This window comes from Pleuronectes platessa, chromosome 19 (genome assembly GCF_947347685.1).
Source record: "Pleuronectes platessa chromosome 19, fPlePla1.1, whole genome shotgun sequence".
Classification (NCBI taxonomy): domain Eukaryota; kingdom Metazoa; phylum Chordata; class Actinopteri; order Pleuronectiformes; family Pleuronectidae; genus Pleuronectes; species Pleuronectes platessa.
The window spans coordinates 5,401,588-5,424,090 of record NC_070644.1 but is presented as its reverse complement, the minus strand read 5'-3'; the positions used below and the strand labels follow the sequence as shown (position 1 = coordinate 5,424,090).

At 43.4% G+C, this 22,503-nt stretch overlaps 1 protein-coding gene across 1 annotated transcript in view; it reads left to right on the top strand.

The window, feature by feature from the left end:
• Positions 1–1,178: 1,178 nt before the first annotated feature.
• Positions 1,179–22,503, top strand: part of arhgef28a (Rho guanine nucleotide exchange factor (GEF) 28a) — a 50,837-nt gene continuing 29,512 nt past the window's right edge. Inside the window, exons 1-7 of the mRNA XM_053411267.1 lie at positions 1,179–1,432; positions 5,092–5,147; positions 14,393–14,537; positions 15,043–15,420; positions 18,060–18,249; positions 20,753–20,942; positions 21,833–21,902. Of these exons, the coding sequence (XP_053267242.1) occupies positions 1,252–1,432; positions 5,092–5,147; positions 14,393–14,537; positions 15,043–15,420; positions 18,060–18,249; positions 20,753–20,942; positions 21,833–21,902 (1,210 nt within the window). The 5' untranslated portion in view covers positions 1,179–1,251. The remainder of the gene's footprint in view (positions 1,433–5,091; positions 5,148–14,392; positions 14,538–15,042; positions 15,421–18,059; positions 18,250–20,752; positions 20,943–21,832; positions 21,903–22,503) is intronic.

The following is a 22,503-nucleotide window of genomic DNA, read 5'->3' as shown; positions in this document are numbered from 1 at the left end:
TAGTGTTTGCCACGTCAGATTTAGCTTTGTATATTTACATAGGGAGTTGGTTTGCCATGTTGCACCCATAGACTGTATATAGGTTGCACCACCATGTTTCCACAGTAGCCCAGAATGGACAAATCAGGGAGAGATCGCCTTTCGCATTTGTACATTGATGCAACAGCGGGACTTACGACAGATAGAGAAAAGCCTCACCCTTACAGTGATCCCATGTACAGGATAATGATCGATGAGAAAACATAGCTTAGGCCAATTTGAGAGGAGTCACAAAGAAACTTTACAGAGTAAGATAAATGAAGGTTGAATAAAATTAGTGAGCAGCATTTTATGAAATCTAGGATCCAGTATTATTAGAGCTTGACCCATTTCAATCAAAGTCAAGATTTTGGTTTCTGCTATTTCTGACAAAAAAATCTGACTATCTGATCATTTCTATATTTTCCAAGAATTTTGTGTAAATCTTGGACACATAATTTGCACCTCTGTGTAAATTGTGGCCTCTTTATGGGCTCTGTATTAGATCTGCCACTGGAACTGACTCCATGTTTCCCCTACTAACGCAATGAAGTGGTGTGTTGATGTGGCTTTAGATGGAGGGAGGGAGGGAGGGAGGGAGGGATGGACAGACAGACAGACAGACAGACAGACAGACAGACAGACAGACAGACAGACAGATAGGCAGGCAGACAGACAGACAGATGGATGGACAGACCGACAGACCGATAGATTTGGTTGAAACTTGATTGATACCAAAGGAAATTTAGGCATCCGGTACAGCTTAAAACGCACATACACGATCAGAATTAAGCACTTAAGAATTGCGGCGGTAAAGTAAAGTTAAAGGGCTGTGCGAATAATCTACAATTGTCAGTAATAAATAAAAAATCGAATCTAAACTTATGAAAATGTGACCTAAAACCAAAACCAAACATATTGCTAGTAGAAAAAAGTAATTGTCTGTGAAGGTTGTGCAGATAGTCAAGAGTTTGTACATTCTTTCATGAAAAATATTGGTAAAAATACAGAGAAAACATGAATGCTGATGGGAGCCAGTGTGTGTGTGTGTTTGTGTGTGCGTGCGTGTGTGTGTGCGTGTGCGCGTGTGTGTGTGCGTGTGTGTGTGTGCGTGTGTGTGTGTGTCAGGGGGCTGGACCACAGAGGGGGCAGGCCGCAGAGAGGGAAACTTCTCCGGCGACACCTGCGAACACAGACCGTGAGCCGCTTCCCTCCCGGAGCGAGGAGAGACGGATGAGACGCAGCAGGAAAAAATGCAGAATAAAAGCGTCGGAGGCTTTTCCCAGTGATCACGTGAAGAAGAAGAAGAAAGAAGAAACAGTGGAGCAGCGGAGGAAAGTTTCCACGGACAGAGAAGTTGCGATCATCGGATCTGAGTCTGCGGCGGACCGGACAGAGGAGACACGACAAGCAGGTAACGGCTGGAAACTGTACAAACTCCAGATTCGAACAGATCGCGAGGAGAGGGAGTCTGTGCACGGACACGATCGAGTGCTTTTCACCTGATGTGCATCCGCTGCTTCATCTGGAGCTGCTTCTGGAGCTTCCTTCCAGTTGTTGAGGGAGTTCTTTCTCCCCACAGCCAAAGTGCTGCTCATTGTGGGAACTGTGAGGTTCCTCTGAACATTTTAAGCTCTTTACCTTCTATTGAAAGTAACTCGAGATAATAAATATCATGATTTGGCGCTGTACAAATAAAATAAGAAAGGCTGCTGCGTTCACGGGTAGAACGCAAGAAAAGAGGCATGGCATGTTCAAGGTCCAGGGTCTGCACTCGGTCTTTATACCAACTCTTCCACTGTCGGTGCTGGGATCACTTCACGAGTGAATTCATTCCCTGACTGGATTCGATTGTCTCATGCAGGAGCGTCACTGTGACTGCACAGCGAAAAGCGTGTGTTGTTCCTGTGGGGTGTTTTAAAGGGATAGTTCACCCCCAAAATGAAAATCCACTCATTATCTGCTCCCCACTATGCCGATGGAGGGGGTGAAGAGATTGAGTCCACAGAACAATTCTGGAGTTTGAGGGGTGAGCGGTGTTGCAGCCAAATCCAATAATAAAAAAAAAAAAAAACAGAAAACAAACAGAAAATGCCTGCATACTGCTCGTGTGGTGTCATCCAAGTGCGGCAGTAACAGCAGCTATTGCGGGTTCTTGAAAGAACTGCAGCAGGAACTAGGACGAGGATACCAGAGGACATTTAGGCTAAAAACACTGTATAACTTACGCCGGTTCAATGCGAATTAGAATTTCGACAATATGGAGGCATTTCATGTTTTTTTTCTGTTGTATTTTCCTTTTTGAAGAATCTGTCCCCATTTACTTCAATTGTATTGGATTTGGCTGCAACCCTGTTTACCCCTGAACGTGTTTTGTGGACTCAAACACTTCCACTCACCCCTCCATCGACATAGTGGTCAGTAGATAATTAGTGGAGTTTCATTTTTGGGTGAACTATCCCTGCAAGTGCTGATAATGTGTATATACCAACTTTCTAAAGCTAGAAAAGGTGGCAGGAGTTTGTTTACACTGTGCTGATAACAGATCACCCATAATAGCTCATGCAGTTCCGGTTCTAAACCTGCCCCTGTTCTCTTGCTCTGGAGACACTTTGGAATTATTCCTTGTCATTAGTGAGTCCTCCTCAAACAGTTCTGCAATTTACTGTCACTTTTTATTGGTTGTGTGCGGAGCTTTTTCTAAACAGTCTGTGGTGCAGAGTGAAGTTAGAAAACTGCTTTTTCATCCTACCTGAATTATCTGGTAACACCTTTGCATCACGTGATGTCACAGTCACACGGTTGAGCGATTGCTAATTGTGGCCTCTGTGCTGGTCTCGTCAATGCACCGAGCACATTCAAGAAATGAGTAACACTGCTGTGAAAGGTTTCTCCATGCCCAAATATAAGAGTGTGCGGTAAATTAAAGTGCTTATACAAGATGCTGAAAGCAGAAACAAGCAGATTTTCATACAGCAATCCGTCAAAACCCAAAACCCAAACTCGTCATGTGAAAGGAAATTATTCAATCATGCATCACCTGAATAAAGATAGAAATCTCAGGACTGCAGGATCGACTTGCTCACGTCTGAAAACATTTGCGTCACATGCACAGAAGTAAAAATGAGATTCCCTGATGCCTTTTGACAGCGAGCGTTCTCTTGTTGTGTGTAATCTCTGTTCTCACGCTCTGTTCTGGAGTGCGTGGCCATCAGCCAGGTCAGGTTTCTTATTCACACTGAACATGTCAGAGGCTAACGTCAGGCTGAGGACAATGATTGACAAATGCTGTGCAGACTAGTAGAACTCAACCCTAATCTGCGGATTTAAAGGCAGGTTTTTACTAGTCCGGTGTCTTATTTGGGGTTCATGTTCCATTAAATTGAGCTAATAGACGATTCAAAAGTTGTCTCTCAGCTCTGATGGATCCTCTTTATTGTGTGGATTCAGATTGTCTTTAAACCTTACTTAAACAAAAGCATGGGAGAATATTTATGTTGTGTTGACCTAATGGGTCGTAACCTGCCAACCTAGGACAATGTTTATTCTACAATACGAAATGTTCCTCCTCTAGTTCCACATGTGGCCCCATTGATATGAGGAGGATTCAAAACAGAGCGAGACGCCCAGGCCTGTGGCACTGCACTCCTCTATGGATAAGATGTCCTTTGGCCACAATATTACAGTACACAAATGTAATCGTGATATTATTGTGAGATAAACCCTAAGGACACCAGTCAGTGCTTTACAATATGGCGTGACTGGACTTGCTATTGAGACACTGAATCCTGTTGTTGGTGCTGTGTTACTTTACAGGTTCATTTTCACAAAACAACATAATGTTACTTTGGGTTGGACTAAGATTCAGAGGAGAGTGCCCCCAACCACTACAATTGTACTTTATATTTAAATCTCAACGTATGAACAAATAATGGGTTGTGATTTGTTATGTTACTAGACAATTAATTGATTAGTCAATTGTTGATCCTAAAATATTAGGACACTTGATTAAGTCTAATTTTCTAAGCAGAAACGCCAAACATGCTCTAGTTCAAACGTTTTCATCATCATGAACAGAATATACGTGGAAAACAAAATAAGATATTTCAAGACCATCCCCAAGGCAAAACCAGATGTTAAAATGATTCCACAGTGTCACTTTGGCTTGAAGAACAGTAGTAGAACAGATTAAACACTAGTTATAAAAAAACTAAAACATTGAAGTACATCAGAATTTTCCAGTTTTTCTCTCTGGGCTTCAATGAAACAACAGACATAAAAAATACTGTCCAACCAGCCAATTTTGTGTATGCTGAGTTTGTCTTTGCCAGTTATTCCCGACTCTACCAAAGGTGAGGATTTGTTTGAGCAAGTTGTTTCTGCTAAAATCAGCTGTGAGGAGCATCACCACCATCATCATTATCATCATCTTCATCATCACTACCATCTGACATCAGACACCTTGATAAAGAGAAGCAGTTCCATTTGAACAGTTACTTTAGTAAAGGATGTCATAGAAAATAAAATGGCCTCGGATTAGATAACGGTTCCCACCCCTGGCCCTGGTCTAGACAAAGTGCGGCCTGCAGAGCTGATACGGCCGTGCAGCTTTGAAGTCATGCACTATTCACAACTGAGAGGGAAGTCACAGTGGATCAGGTGTGTGCAGAAGATACAGTTACTCTTCCCTCCCTTGCTCTTTTCTGCTGTTGCTGTTGTAGTTTCATCATCCACACTGTTGTTGATCTCACTGACCTCAAGCGTCACATGTATCGGAGGGTACACACATCTCACATCGCTCGCCCTGAGACCGTGAGCTCGGGTGCTGTTGTTAGTTACTTTCAAATAATCCTCATTTATTCCTGGAGCAGCTCAGCAGATGTTTCTCCTCTTGTTTCTGGCTATGAGAGACAACTCATATTAGACATTGACAATATGACAAAAAAAAACTATACTATACTTTCTTGAACTGTACAAGTAGAGACAACTGTCGAGAGGTGCATTTAAATGTAAAAAGTTACAATTGTTGTCGTCCATCATTACATTATAGTAACGTGATTATTTCCTCTCTAGGCATCTGGTGGATGGGGGCGAAAATGGAGGTGAACAGAAGAGAGGTGCCTCTATATGTAAGTGCCTACATGTCTTTGCTTGTGTGGTTCTCTCGTGTGCTGTTCTTCTTGTCGCGGGGTGTGGTCGGTGGAGTACATGAACCTTGAATCCCTCCTCTGGGTCACTCGCCCACATTTAGACCCAATTCCTGTTTTTTGTTCTCCCCAGAATTAGATCACTCCTCAGTCTTTCCCTCCAGCCGTCCCTTTCCCCCCTCTCTCTCTCCCTCTCTCTGTGTCTCAGTCCTGACTCTCCGTCTGTGCACTGGTTGACTGGCAAGCCTTGTGTCGCAGGTGAAACCCAAGCCAGGAGGGTTTCAGTCCCTGGGGAAGCCAGGGCCTTACACAGCCTGTTCACCGACTGACAAGGCCTCCTGAAAGCATGGCCTCCACTGTGAGCATGGGGCCTAGAATGAGAGAACATGCCCATTTGTTTCTTGGCTTGTTTAAGACCACTCACCCAATTTTTCAAATCAAATAAATAAACATTTTTCTTTTGGAAAGTGTGTAGTAGAGTTCAGGGTGTGCAGGTGTGCTTGAATTATTGTTTTAAACCTTTTATTTTGACATAGTAAAACTCTGTTTCGTGCTGTTACTTTCATTTCTTCCATCTGTCCTCCTGCTCCCCCTCAGTCCTCCTGCTCCCCCATCGTTCACCCTCACTCTCTCTCTCTCTCTCAGTCTGCCCCTCTCTCTCACCCCTATTCTCCCGTCTGCGTGGAAGCGTGGGTGGGCCAGTCACTGAAGCGTTGCCAGATTTCTGGTAAGCAGAGTGCCGGCTTGTTTTGCTGTGTCACCAGTTTCAGACGGGGGGGGGGGGGGGGGGGGGCTCGCTCCGAAACCTTCGCTTGTAATCGCCGGTAGAAGCTGATTGAGGACCGCTCTGAAACCCTGGCATGTGAATCATTGCAGGCTCTACCACCCCGTACACACACACACACACACACACACACACACACACACACACACACACACACACACACACACACACACACACACACACACACACCTCTCCATTAGGAGGAAGTGGCGTCTCCACCCTCGAAGGTCACAGCTCAACAGGAGCAACTCTCACTGCTGAATGAGATCCAGATTTCAATGGCGGCCTTTGTTTGGACAAGCCACGGCACACTGCTGCGAAATAAAAGCTGTTATTGTAACATGCCTGGTGAGGTTTTATGGTGCACCTCCACACGTTCAGCATAGTGTCAGGCCCACAGGAGATACTGTTAGGCCAGATCAATGGATAAATGGGGGCATTCAATTGCAGGCAGAGAGTGGGGGGGTTTAATGAGGTTTTTATTGCGCTCCAGTGCAGGACTTCATGTCAGAGGGATTCTGTCGTCCAGGTGTGCGCACGACTGGTTGGACATTTTACAACCCCTCAGTTTCACCCTGCTGTTTTTCAAATTTGCACAGTTTAATGTCTCAGGGATTCTGAAATCAAACCACAGACGAAAACTTTATTGTTTGACTCATCTAGCAGCCAAACACACTCCTGATGGAAAATATTCTTTTGAACGTTCAGCCCACAGATGTGTTGCACAGTTTGCTTCACTTTCTCTTTCTGTTTAGTTCCTCCCAAACCAGCTCCAAGAGGTTATGTGTATAACCTGGAGCTGGTGTTTTTTGTGCCGAATCAGTTGAATTCACGCCCATACTAACACACCTGAAAACTTGTATCACGTGACCACTCATGTACACTTTGCATGTGCGTGCTGGTGTAAACAGGAAGCATTTGGTAGAATTGTCGTAGATTACTTGAAAAACCACTCGTCTCCTGAACAGTTGTATCATTGTAAAACTGCACAACAGCTGTTAGCAAAGACAACAGGGTCAGCAACACTTGATTATCCATGTTGAGTTCCGTACTGGTCTACGTCATAGTTTCCAAACATCACCGATTCTGCCCATAGAGACTACAACGTAGAATTAAAGTAAAAAAAAATAAATTGGGGCCAGCAGCATTTTCAAACTTCTTTGTATTAGCGACTCCACAACTCCAGGTGTATTCGAGTTGATGCGTTTTCACACCAAAACGTAGGAATGGGATTGTGGCCTGAAGGCCAATTTATGCTTCTCCGAGTCCGTTACGGACGGACGGACGGATCGGACGTACACTTTTTGATTCATAGTTCTCCGTTGCTGAAAACAATTGGGCGCCAGAACAGAAGGTGGCGCAACGGAAGACGAGCTTAGAGAAGCCTACCTCATGAGTTCTCAGAAGAAGTCCACGTTCATTATTTACCTGCTCCTGGCTTAGGGCTGAATAAAATAAATAGACACCCAGTGAATCAAAATGATTATGTTATCAATTCTTAGCGCAGCTGTTCCCCGCTCTTGTTTCCGAACTGCGTTGCTAATTCAACAGCTTGAAGCTACACGGAGGCAGCTAGCTTCCCCCAGCTTCCACACACACAGTCAGCAGGGACACCAGATACTAACTACTACCAAGTATTTGCTTCTAACCTGTCGGTGTTTGAGAAACAGTCTCATGATAGCTGTGGAATTAAAGTCGTGACAGCGGTTTTTTTCACAGTTAGCATGGTGGCTAGGACACTAGCGCCGTTATGAAAGTTCGTTATAACCGTATGTGACCGTACACACATGCCGTCAGGGCTCTAACCAGCCACTGTCAGCCGAACAACTCCGCTGGCTTAACACACTTGTCACATTAATCGTAGAATCGTAGTTGTGTGTTTGGGTTTATTGTGATTTAGGGAATGAAACAGGAAGGTAGAGGTCCGGAAATGATGTCGTTCCGAAATGCTATCGTTAGCGGACCAATCACAGCCAAGGGCTATCCGTAGGCTCTCCGCCATGCCGACGTGTAGTTAGAAAAATCAGAGCTGCATGAAAAGCTCTCCGAAAAAGGCGGTCCTATAGGCCTCAGTATGCTTCTCCGAGTCCGTTGCGGAAGGACGGACGGACGGAGCGGACGGACCCTTTTTGATTTATAGTTCTACGAGCCTTTTGGTTCCGAAAACAATTCACCGCCAGAACAGTAGATGGCGCAACGGAAGTCGAGCTTAGAGAAGCCTACCTCATGAGGTATATAGAAGAAGTCCACGCTGGTTTATTTACGTCCTCCCGGCTCCTCACACACAGTGAACGATGGCAACTAACAGAAAAAGGATGTTGATGACGCGACAGTTTTTGCTGAATAAAGTGACACCCAGCGGGTCAAAATGCTTTTGTTATCGTGTCTTAACGCAGCGGTTCCCCGGTCTTGTTTCCAAACTGCGTTGCTAATTCAACAGCTGCAACAGCTTGAAGCTACACGGAGGCAGCTAGCTTCCCCCCAGCTTCCAAACACAGTCAGCACGGACACCCGATACTAGCTACTACCAAGTGTTTGCTTCTAACCTGACGGTGTTTGAGAAACAGTGTCATGAGAGCCGTGGGATTAAAGTCAGCGGGTTTTTGCGCTGTTCCCACCGCAGTTAGCATGGTGGCTAGCCCGCTACCCCCGTTATGAAAGTTCGTTATAACCGTATGTGACCGTACACACATGCTGTAAGTGCTCTAACCAGCCACCGTCAGCCGGACAACGCCGCTGGCTTAACACACTTGTCACATTAATCATAGAGTCGTAGTTGTGATTTAGGTTTATTGTGATTTAGGGAATGAAACAGGAAGGTAGAGGTCCGGAAATGACGCCGGGCGAAAATTATGTTTTTAGTGGACCAATCACAGCCAAGTGCTATCCGTGGGCTGTCCGCCATTTCGACGTGTAGTTAGAAAAATGAGAGCTGCACGAAAAGCTCTCCGAGGAGCCGCAGAGAGGCACGGAGAGGGCGTTCCACGTTGGAGAAGGCGGTCCTATCTGTCTGTGTCCGTCAAAACGGAGAAGCATAAATTGGCCTTAAGTCTGGAGACTGAGCTGCTCCACCTGGTTCTGTTCCTCACGGTTATTGTGAGCCTGTTATCTCAGTTCAGCCCGACGTCATGTTCAGTAATGGGGCTAGATTAGCCACATCCTTGTTCTACATGTTTGTTCAGTTTCCAGTAAGGTTTGATTGGGATGCTTATCACATGCTCTTTGCATTAGCAAGGTTCTTTTCTGGGTTTATGATTTTTGTTTGCTCCTTTAAGTGCTGGACTGATTTTGTTTACAATGGATTTCACATGTTGAACCAACTGAGAACCTCCCCCTAACAGTCAGTTTATTGATAATCCAGTTTATCATAAAATAAGAAAACAAAACCACTTAACATGTCCTTTAAAAGTGACTTTATCAGGTACTGCAGATCTAAAATATCAACACTATAATAATAAACTATGTATGTAGTCCTTCTCAAAACAGATCTAAAGAGCAAGACAACAAATCTATCAAATTGACAGGTAATGAATAAAACTGCACAGATAAAATCAAGAAAGGCTTTTTGGTAGAAGTACCTTTGGATGTACCTCTATTAGTAAAAGAGAAATAAACCATAACCTCAGATTAAATAATAATAATAATACAAAAAGGCTTTTTGGTGTGTTTTGAGACTTATTCAGTCTCAATGACTCTCATGACAGTCTCAATGACAGGACAAGGACTCCTATTTCCTGATGAGGGTCATTCCAGACCTTTAGGGCCCTGGCTGCAATGGCTCTGTCCCCTTTTAACCTGGTCTGTGGGACAGTGAGGAGACCTTTGTTCGGGGACCTGAAGCCACGCAGAGGTTCATACGGGATTAAAAGGTCTAAAATATAATCAGGAGCCAGGCCGTGTAGTGCCTTTTAAAGGTTTTCAACAACATCTTAAAATCAACCATAACCTGTGATATGATCAAGCCTCTTGGTTATCGTTTTCAGCAAAACCGATAACAAAATCAAAACAAACTCCTCAAAATCCCAGCACTTGTGGGTATTATTACATAAGAATAAGTCTATACTTGGCAGCGGTCTTCTTTGATGGGGAATGTTTGTGACACCATGCCAGTTCTACTGACGGCCTTTTCTGACATGTACACTCGGTATTAGTATCTCATTTGCACAGCAGATTAAATCGGAGGTATGTGTTTCAGCGGCGTATGAGAACAGGCCCACAGTGCTAGTTGTCACACTCGAGGCTGCAATGAGACTCTGGTCCACTGACTTTCTTTCAGCTCGGATAGGAGCAGCTAATGTGTCACTTTGTGAAATGTTGTTGTACACGTTTACATATGAAAAATACTTAGCTTGATTATTAACTTGTATGTTCATTGGCTGGAGGGAACACGTCCAAGTATAAGCTTTTTCTCAGCCGTCTGTTGCCTTTTCGATCAAAGCCAAACTGTACTACACTGATTTAAAGTGACTTCAACAGTTGTCTTGTTTTCACTGTAATTTTATAAAAGGGGTTGTTGATCCTTTTCACAATGAGACAAATAAAACAGTCCCTTGTGTCTGCTCCTTTACAACAGCTCCTCCCTACGCAGTGAAAAAGAGTTAATATTGAAAAAAACAGTGCCGTGTCGCTGCTGACGTCAAGGCTGCCGTCTCACTAAGACAACTGTCTGTTATTGGAGCTGTTTTTGTTTTAGCAGTGGCACTGATCTTGCTCCCCTGACGTCACCTACGTGCTGCCCTCAGGAGATCATGGCAGGGAGCTGCAGACCTGATGACTGCTGGTTTCCTGGAGACCAAAGGCAGGTTTTTCCCCCCCCCGACTGGTCGGACAACAACATGTGGGGATTACAAACTCATGTCGCTGTTGTCATTGGATTGGTTGTTTTTAAGGGTAATCAGTTTTAAATAGAATACCCGATAATTGATTTGTCATTTAAAGGTGACCTCTGCACGGCACTGTTGCCTTTTAGATTTATAGTGAGCTCTTAATTAAGTTAGAAACCACCTCATCTTCCATAACTAACACATTGTGCTTGACCTGAAAACTGCCCATGTGGGAGGCATGAGGAAAAAGCACGAGGTGTTGAATATTTCATTGTCACTGGATAAGGCTGTGTCATGATAACGCCAAGGAGAAAAGGCCATAGATCACATCAGTCTGACATCTTATCACCACCATGCCACACTCCTTCCTCTTTCCTGAGGCACAATAGATACAGTTTGGATCAAGGAAATTCTCTCTGATCAAATTGTGCGGGTGTAAAGCAATATCATCTGAGACTGCTGCAGACTGCTGGGACCATGCAATGAGAGCTGGAGCGTCCTCGGAGGACCGAAAACCGAATCAGAAGATATTGGAAAGAAGTGTTGCGTTGTATTTCATAGACAAATAAATATAAAAGCTGGAAGACAATAGATTGTATACAATACCAAGGACAGACCGTGGATAAAGCCTCTTGATGCTAATGTTTTATCGGAAGGATAATCGGCCCATGGGCAGAGCCACTGGGGCCGTGGCTTTTTTGAATTTCACAATATGCTTGAACAAGGAACAATTTTCAAAATATACTCTATATAACTATAAAGCCATAGTAAACAAGGAATGACTTAAATGTGCACTTCACTGAATCAGGAATTGTGCATGGCTGTTAACATATAACTGGCCCCTCTGTGTAATTGTGGCCCCTTTATGGCCCCTGATTTAGAAATATACTGAATCGACCAGATCTCTGTACAAGTTTATGCTAACTATTGCAAAATAAACTTCATCCATTTCTTAAATGTTAAATTAACTTACTGTAGAAATGAGTCTTTTACTTTTCCAGCTGGATTCCTTGTGTCTATATTAGTCTGGAATCCGAATGGCTGCCCAAACCAAGGACCGACATCTAATCTTTACATTTTGTGGAAAAACAATCAGTGATAACATTAACAGTGCTAAGTGCGCACTAAGTGGTCCTGCCGCTCACCACTTAGTGCGCAGAAGCTGCAGCTTGAGTCAAACCTCCATTATGACGCTGGACTATAGACTCAAAGAAGCAACTTTTCAAAGCCTCCTGTAGAGTTCATAGACACAGTGAGGACAAAAGGAGACTGATGTCAATGTTAATATTCAGTGTGTATTGCAGACTTTACGTTCGGTTAACCCCATTATAGATTCGTTAACCAGGAGCATATGGCCTTTCCCTTGGAGGTTGTGTGAGAAATCTTTGGCCTGAAATTACATTTACCCCTGAGTACGTCCAGAATAATTAGCATAATGTAAACTCAAGGGAAAGAACAGCAAACGTCAGGCGACATCCCCATTAACCCCAGCTCTACTTTTACTTTAAATTGTATTCTGTTCCAAACAGTCTTCAATATCCAAATCTAGAATCATGTTTATTTCATCCAGACGAATGGCCAAAAAGTAAATATTAGTACTGCTGCAAAATACTAGTAAAAGATAAAGTCATTCGAACCACATGGGGGGAACAACATGGGAAACAGCATGAAAGCATCATCACGGTGGGAATATTTTCTTGCTGCTGTGCTCATGTACAGCCTCACCCTGCTGCTGTAGCGTGGCTCCTAGTCTTGTGTAATAATACCTTCGATTATATTTAATCCATGCACACTCTACACTGTAATTGTCACCTGTGTGTGCCTTGGGCCCCTTGTATTTAGTGAGATCCTGCTAAACTGTTAAGACTCTGGACCACAGCGATGCACAGAGACGCCGCAAAGAGAGAAACAGCTGCTTTCTTTTAAACGATAAGATGATGCAGGCACTAAAAATATATTTGAACATGATGGATGCCTCCGCCTAAAAGTGCTAACAATAAGAGTGAATTAAGGGACGGCCCATAAATCACAAGAGAGAGCCCTCAGCTGAGCACAAGAAAAACAGAAGATAAAATTGCACAAGCTTGGAACTTCAAGTATGTGATCCCTCGCAAAAGATAAACTGTATTACAGAGTTCAGTCACCAGAGGAGGTGAACTCAGTCCTGGTTTCTATTGTTAGCACGTCTATATAAACGTTGAGGACAGGATATGTTATATATAGATTTTTTTTCGTACATAACTGAATACTCACATAACCCTACATTTTGCTATCCTACAGAAACACGTGAGATGCATTGACTGCTGTGGGTAACAGAGAGAAAATCTTGACACAACACGAGCTGTGTAATCTAATCTTTCTGCTTGTCTTGCCCTCCATGTCTTCTGTAATCAGTATGTCTCAGTATATTTTTTTAATCTTTTCCTATCAAAGCTATTTAAGCTACATGTCATGGACACTGTAACACTTAAGAACAGATAAAATTAAATCCAAACACGTGTTGGCAGATGCAACATCAAGATGAACCTGTATGATATCGCTGAGTGTCGACAAATGCTGTAGCTTGGCATGGATTTGTGTGTCCTTATTATTTTCCTTTATAATTTATTTTATTTCCGAGTTTCGTCCGTCTGTTTTAAGCATTTCTATAATTTCCATTTCCATGTACAGACTATAATACCGATAGCTGTTCTACCATTAGATATTTGTCACATGCTGTAAATGTTTCAAAATGCAAATTAAGTGTCAATCATTAAAAGGAAAGATGAACCTCTTGTCTAAAGGCAATCTTGAACAGTAAGCCAATACTGTTCAAGAAGTTTCATCAGTCCCCTTATGAAACTTCATTTAAATTCACTAGATCTACATTTGTATTTGGATCCGCACTTGTATTTGATTCTTTCCTGACCCGTCACATCTTTCCACCAAGTTTTGTGGTAAACTGTACTTTAGTTTTTGCCTAATCCTGCCAACTGAGACACAAACAAGCAAAGAGACACAGGCGAAAACATAATGTCCTTGGTGGATGTAATAACTCACCCACCAGGCAAAGAACAAACCCTCAGAAACAAAGTAAACACCACAACCACATTTAACAACACTGCAAAGAAAATGACTTCTAGTAAGTCTATCCATATGTTATGATCTGAATCCTAGAATTTCACAATCTGATTGTGGACGTCTTTGAGGTGACGAAGAAAACAGTAGAGTTCATACGAGGTCGATGAAAAAAAACAAGGCCACTGATGAAACTGAAATAATGAATCTCATTAAGAAGGTGGATCATGAAGTAGACGCTCAGTGGGGTGCAGCTCTCCCCCATTGTGAGAAAATGACTGGTGTCTTTCTTCTTCTTTTTTCCCCCCGCTGCTGCCCCATTTTTCCTCCCTCCATCCACTACAAGAATGACTGTGAACTTTGTGAAATTGACTGAAGTAGATCAGACGGTGTCAGCGGGGTGACCACAGAAGACAGTTTCCTTCCAAAGAAAACAGTTTAGCCTAGTCTCCTTCCTTAATTCCACCTCAAACTGGAGCCACTGGCCTCGATTTTATTGACAATAATTCACTTTGCTTGTGTTGTAAACTGAAATGGATGGATTTTCTTTTTTCCTGTCTCAGGGACAAGTGGAGGCCAATGTGAAGTTACCAGCCGGCGCTCCTGAAGACGCAGAGTTTTATGCTGTTGTTCAAGGCTCCAGACTAACACATGTGACGGCAGCGAAAAGAGGAGATGATGGGATGAGCCTTTGCTTCACAGTTCCCGGTAAGTCTCTCAGTCTCCTTAACAACACCCAGGTTTCATTCACTGCCTGTATTTAGCTGTGCCTCAATTTAATGGCTGCATCGACCAGAGGCTGCATTTGTCCGATTGCGCGGTGATTATAGGTTGGCTCCATCGGTTCGATCCTTCCAGGCCCAGACCATCCCAGGATTCATTACAGTACTTCAAGGTCAAACAGTTTTTCAAAGAGGTAATGGCGCTTGCGTCTGAGTATAAAGCCTCTATTCAATAAACAAGGAAACAACGGTATATTTGAATAAAACAAGGGCAATCAAACTTTCTCGTTGTGAGTCAACAGCAATGAGGGGAGGGGACGAGCTGATGACGCTGATCACGGAAAGCCTCAGTAGAACGGACCGTCTCATTTCGATTCGGCCATCGCTCTCTTTGTGGGTTCAGTACATGAAGGATGCAGCCCCTTAATTGAGACACAGCTATTCCTATGTGACTCCAAAGATCTGTCACGAACCTTTCTGTCTCCCAATAGGTCACGACCTTGTGGAGGTTGTCTCTGTCACATCCTACTTTTATGCAGAGGACCGAGTCAGGCCGTGCGAGGGTAAAACATCTCTTGAATACGTCAGGGACGTTGCCCAGGAAGCAGCAGAGTACCTGAGTGCACACAGGGAGCAGCTCGGCACCCAGAGCTACCTGGAGGTCCTGAAGAGGTTTCCCCTGCTGCCTGAAGAGGAGCTCTCTGTTGGAGGGTTAGACCGCGATGAGGGTGATGCAGAGGAGGTGCAGCTCAGAGAAAGTAGAGGCAAAGAAGCGGGTCTCAGGCAGCTGGATGAGAAGATCGCACAGGCGATGGCCAACATGGATTACCCTCAGCAGTGGAGAAACACTGACTGTCAGCAAAGGGAAGGTAAATGTGTAGAGTCTTTAGTGAGAGCTGCCCTGTTACTGATACGTTCTGACACTTCTAAAGCACAGATTTCCTATTGTACTGTATACATCATGCTGCAGGAGGACTCGGACCTCCATATGTGGGGGCGCCCTCTAGCACATGGAGGTTTGAGTCCTGCACAAATTATGTGGATTCATTTTAGTCTGTCAGAAGAATGAAGGATTCGGGCCTCAGATCCTAGCGGCCTCAGAGGTCAAATGTCAGAGATTCATGTCTGCAATACCTACATTCATTTCTCGGTGTTGCTAGAGGGATCTTGTTTATAGGTCCATTCTGCACGCAGGCTGCATTCCGACTTTTGATATCCACACTAACATTATTTAAACTTTGTGCCCTTTGTCATGTTCATCATCAAAATGTCCCTCTAACTTGTGTCAAGCTACTAAGATATGGCAACTGTCATCCACAATAACAGTAACATAGAGAGAGAGAGACAGAGAGAGAGAGAGGGAGAGAGGTGCATAGCTAACCACCTCACACTCCCACCCGCAGGTGTGAATGCAAGCGTGAATGGATGTTATTCTTTGCATGCTGGGTGTACCCCGCCTCTCGCCCCCAATGTCACCTGGGATTGGCTCCGGCCATCTTGCAACCCTTCATCAGTAGAGCTAATGGGTGGATGGAAGTAACTGAAGAGGATTAAAGATCCGTTTATACATTTCTCGTTACAAAGAAAATCTCATAACCTCAGATATTTCAAAACCTGGCAAAATTTGAGCCCAAACCATTTCCATAGATATCACTAGATGTAGGTTAATAAGTAATAAGTAATGAGAAAACGTGTTTTTATTATACCCTTTAACATGTGAACTACAGTTGGTCAGACCTTCGGGTTAATATCACTGCGGCGGGGCTCGGCTGTTCAGCAGGTTTCAGACCCAACATGAGATCTGACCGTACAGCCCGGCCCGTTCATCACATGATGTGCCAGACCAGCCAGGCAGAGGCCGGTGTGCTCCAAAGACGGAGCAATTACTGCCATTATTCCTCCTCCGTCAGATTAGGGTTGTCTTGCAGACCTCTGTGTCTATTAAATCATCCCCCACAATCCCCCTCTGCACCTCGCTCCGAGTTGTTCCTGGCGTCTGGCCTCAGAACCTGTGTTGTTTTTTACGATGTTTAATTATTTCAAAGCATTATTCAGAAAAGTGAAATACAAGCAGTGTGCCAATGGTCTTAGGTCATATTAAACATAGGTTTATTGATATGATTATACATTTTAAAGCCCACCCACCCTAGGATGGAAACTTTACTGCACAGCTTGTATACTGTCGATGGTACAGTAACTTATTGCCTTTGTAAAAAAGCTAAATCTTTGCAGATACAGACTGGAGCCCATAACAAATGTACCTGTCTGTTCAGCCCCCCGTTGAAAGCCCTCTCGTTATACAGTATGTGCATGCGTTGCATAGAAAACACTGCATGTCCATGCAAAACACGGGTGTGCTGAAAATGCAAAGTAGCAGTCGGCTCCCACTCTGTCAGTGTTTACTGGTCGGTGTGACAATGACATTCTTGTGTTGCGAACTTTGCATGAAGAGCATGTTCAGCATTGGCTCCTCTAACTCAGTCAAAACTGGGTCATGATTAGCTCCGCCATTTTGGAGGTGACGGGCTGTTTCAGTTCAACTCAGGGCACAGATTAAAAAGATAAAAACTATGGTTGAGTTCTTCTGCATCATCGTTTTAAAGATGGTGCCATGGCAACTGCACCCACACACCCACATTAACAGGGAAGGGCCAAAGATGGACCACCACAGTCGTTCACATGGTGCTCACAAAACAATAATTGCGTTTGCTAAACAGTTATCAGTCACCGTGAACATGTAGAATGTGCACGTTAAAGCATCATCCAGAATCACAGGGAACCAGGATTGTTTGGCACTTACACACGAGGCACGAGGCAGCAAATGTTTCACAGCAGGTGTCGACTCAGAGGAAACAATCCAGTTTTTCCAGGTAGTAACTTTATCGATAAGCTGTGGACCTTATATGACCAAGAGCCTGTCTTTCCTCCATCTGTACAATGTGTCTATACCACACATACCATACATTCTGTACGTAGCAGATCATCCGTACATCTCCTCTCGGTTGAGGCTGATAGAGTAATGTAGGGCTTGTTGTCCTCAAGCAGTGTGTTTAGTGAGTTCATTCACCTGAAGTAGAGACATTCACTTATTTGAAGCTGCACTGAACTCTGGAGATCCTCCGGACATTCTCAGGAGGAGTGGTAACGACTTTCTCCGGCCAGTAGAGTCCACACAATGTCCGGAGGAGCCGATGTCAGAACACTGCAGGAGATCCTCCGCAGGATTCACCGTGAGCAAGTAAATATATAAAATAAAAACATAACAAATATCTCCAGAATAAAAAGTGTGTCTATGTGATGTGATCTCCGCAGCACAATTAGTACATTACGTGCTGCCTCCTGCTGCACCAGCCCTCACCTGCATACAGTCACGTCCCAATTCTTTGGACATCATGCGAAATCATGTCTGAAAACGACTTTAGTGTTACTTAACAACTTTTTTGAATTTAATGCATTTATATATATATATATCTGCTTGTATCTCCCACTTCTTTATCTCTCTCTCTAGTTGCTGAGATTCAGCCCAAAGAAACCCTGCTTCACCTGGCGGTGCGTCTGGGTTTGGTCCATCTCTCCCGTTTCTTAATTCACCAACCGAGAGGTCAAAGGGCGTTGACCTCGCCCAATCAGGAGGGAGACACCCCTCTGCAGCTGGCTCAGAGGGACGGACAACATGCCGTGTTCAGGGTGCTGGCAGCGTAAGTTACAGTATATGTTGTCCACTCCCTAATTGAGAGACTGTAAAGCAAAGCTATATACACACGTGGACACAATTTTTGGTACCCTTCTGTTAAAGAAAGAAAAAACCCCAATGTTTCATGAAATATCTTGAAACTGACAAAAGTAATAATAAATAAAAATTTACAGAAAATTAAGTAATGAAAATCCGACATTGTAACCAATCTCCCTGGACGTGGCCGCATTAGGAAAATTTATGACAAAATGAAGGGACGGATTAATATGAATGGTAACCAAGGAAACTTCCAAAGAGATTAGAGGTAAACTCCAAGGTCAAGGTCCATCAGTGTCAGATCATGCCATCCGTCGCTGTTTGAGCCAAAATGGACTTCATGGAAGACTACCGAGGAGGACACTACTGTTGAAAGCAAATAATAAAAAACTAGACTGGAATTTGCCAAAATGCATACCGACAAGCCACAATGCTTCTGGGAGAATGTCCTTTGGACAGATGAGACAAAACTGGAGCTTTTTGGCAAGTCAACTCAGCTCTATGTTCACAGACGCAAAAATGAAGCATACAAAGAGAAGAACACTCTACCTACTGTGAAACATGGAGGAGGCTCGGTTATGTTCTGGGGCTGCTTTGCTGCATCTGGCACAGGTTGTCATGAATCTGTGCAGGGTACAATAAAATCTCAAGACTATCAAGGCATTCTGGAGCTAAATGTGCTGCCCAGTGTCAGAAAGCTTGGTCTCAGTCGCAGGTCATGGGTCTTCCAACAGGATAATGACCCCAAATTACAGCTAAAAACACAGAAGAATGACTAAAAGTGAAAAATAGGACTATTCTGAAGTGGCCTTTTATGAGCCCTGATCTAAATCCTATTGAACATCTGTGGAAGGAGCTGAAACATGCAGTCTGGAGAAGACACCCTTCAAACCTGAGACAGCTGGAGCAGTTTGCTCACGAGGAGTGGGCCAAAATACCTGTTGGCAGCTGCAGAAGTCTCATTGAGAGGTACAGAAATCGCTTGATGCAGTGATTGCCTCAAAACGCTGTGCAACAAAATATTGAGTTAAGGGTACCATCATTTTTGTTCAGGCCATTTTCATTAGTTCGTTTTTTTTAAAGATTCTGTTGAACCACAATTAAAAAGCAATGTCTGATTTTCATTAGATAATTGTCAGTACATTTTTATTTATTATTACTTTTGTCAGTTTCAAGTTATTTCAGGAAACATTGTGGGTTTTTCTTTCTTTAACGGAAGGGTACCAACAATTTTGTCCACGTGTGTGTATATAGGTTTATGTTTCCTTCAGGTTCTCAGACAGACACCTTTTAATGGCTTCCAGACGTCTTTTAAAGGGAACTTCTTGAACTAGTTTAGCTGTCTGGAACCGTTTTATCCAAAGTGAAGCTCATGCTGCTCCTTTCTTATAATATTGATGAGCTGCTAAAAACAACACATGATTTAAAAAGCACAACTCGGACATATATCAGCAAATATCTCTGATTTCTACTTCATCACATTTATACATTATATGTTCACATTGTATTTTTTTATGTTTCTAAAAGTCATCATTAAGGAGAGGGGAATTGGTCCATTGATCCAATCAGAACGGGCATGTAACATTAAACTCCTCCTCCTGCAGCAGCAGCCTCACTGGTGATGATGAAACACCTGAAATATTCTGAAGAGGTCGCGGCCGAGACTCAGACATTCGTTCTTTTATGACAAAGCAATTATTTAAGGTTTTGCACTGTAGCCTCACAGTTTACCGGCTTCATCCCACAGTCCAAAGACCTACAGATTGGGGTTAGGTTTATATGCCTTATGTGTGAATATTGGTTGACCTCTATTTGTCGACCACGTCTCGTGCAATGTTAGCTGGGATTGGCTCCAGCTCCCCCTGTGACCCTGAGGATGAGTGGTGTAGATAATGGATGGATATGTTTTCAGCAGCATCACCTGCAGCATTCTTTATGTATATGACAGTCTGTATTCTACTCGTATCAAACAGGATATAGATAGTTGCATTAGGGAATAGGCTAAAATCAGGAATTACTTTTACTTTAAATACTTATTCTTCTTAAAACGTTAACATGTATGTGTATGTATGTATGATTGTACTTACTTCTACTCAAGAAGAAATGTTGATGCTGTACTTTAACATGAGTACATTTTTGTAAAATATTTGAAGTAGCATATTATTCCTCCACCACTACAGGAGCAACATGTAGACAAGTGAAAAAAGAGCATACATGTACACAGAATGCTCATGTAAACACCTACATTTTTTCCGGTGTTTGCCAACACTCTCTAAAGCTCGAGAGCCTGTCGGTAAGGACAAAATCAAACAAGCGTTAGAACAATGAGAGCACATGATGACTTCAGTAAAAGCTTATTCGTACAGCAGACTCCTCTCTGTTCTCATTAAATTCACTTTGTGTCAACCTCACCGCTGATAATCTTTATTCTCCTTAAGGGTGCATTGAGCTTCTTCTTCTCTCCTCATCAGCTCTGCGGGTCCCGGAGTCGGCCCCGTTGCAGGTGTGTGTAGCCTGTGGTCCGACAGCTCCCGCACGCTGAGGTTCTGTCCCGGGACAAACTCTCTGACCCTGACTGTGCGACAGGCCCCCGGCAGCTGCCCTCAGGACGACATCATGGTGCTGAGAGACAGACAGGAAGACCACAGCATTGTCAGACTGGTGAGAGCAGGCCACAGGGAAAAACCTTGATTCAAGAATACTTCTGCATATGGGAGAGAAGTGACTAATGAATCCTCCCGTGGACCTTTGGGCATCATGTGCCGTTGCTGTCCATAAGACCATTTGGGCTGGTTTTTGGTTTGGGCTTTTGTAAACAGTACACACTTGAGTCTCACACCCTCTATCTTGCAAGTTGACCTTTCGATAAGAGTTGAGTCAGTAACGGTAAACAAACACTGGAGCTATGGCAGCCAGTAAATCAAAAGGGAAAGAGAGGCTAACATGAAAAGATAAGGCAGGTTGTAGTGATAGTAGCCATGGCAGATCTAGGAGTTTTCTGAATCAGGGGCCATGAAGGGGCCACAGTTTATACAGAGGGGCCAATTATATGTTCAGCATCCAATCACAAGTCCTGATTCAGTAGCGTGCACATTTAAGTCATTTCCTGTTTACTATTAGCTCTATAGCTTTGAGTAGACCCGCACTTCATTGAATACTTTTTGAAAATTGCTCCTAGTTCAAGTACATTGTGTCCTTCAGAGCGCTTAGGAAATAAACATTCCTAACAGATCATCACATTTATTGTTTTGTTAGTAACTAGTTTATCTTAAAAAAGACAGAGGGGACAGGGGCACATCAGGGGCCTATCAGATTTCTCCTGGGTCCAGTGGCCCCCTGGATCTGCCCCTGGACAGTAGCATGTGCATAGTGAACTTTATTTATGTTTTACACGCTTTATTTAAACCGCAGAATTTTCACAAAATCTACCTGTTTAGCTAAGCAAATTTTTAACCAGTGATTGTGGCAACATGACCAAATAATAGAATTGCCAGTTTCCGTGTATAACGTTTTATATGAGTGTGTTGACATCACGTCTGCTTTTGTTTCAGATCAGTGTGCTCAGAGCTGATAGTGAGGAAGAGGAGAGAAGTAAAGATGAAGTCCTTTCTGTTGATGAAGGTAAGCAGATTTATATTTTGAATTCCTTTCTCTAGTGGCCATTTATTATCTTCAGACTTATTGTTCTTATCAGGTTAGGGTTAGGGTTAGGGTTACACATACAATGAATTTTTGCTATGGTGTATTTGTCCAGGTGTAAATATTTAAAAAATGTAAAAAACAAAATTAAATATAAAAAATACTTTAAGCACCAGGGGGGGGTTGTGCAATACGTTGTAAATAAACACGATAGACTGGATTTTGGTCCGTTATGTGCCACAGGAAGTAAAAGTAATTGTAGTCAGTTGTAATCAAGTGTCTGGTTCTCCCACGAGACACCTGCACGAGAGACACGAGCCTCATCCAGACACGTGCATTATCCGTGTTCTCCCTCGTGTTCTCCCATGCTGGTCCCATGTTACCTGTGCACGGCTGAAACATGAGCTGAGGAAAATAAAATACAAGTGCAAAACACACACATATTGACATGCATCCAAGTGCGTAGACTGCACACATGTACGGATTAGTTGATCAACAGACAGACAAATTGCAATAACCAGTTTAATGTATTTATGAAAGAGTTTTAATGTTTGACAGGGTAGAGGACTGAATATGGTTTGAC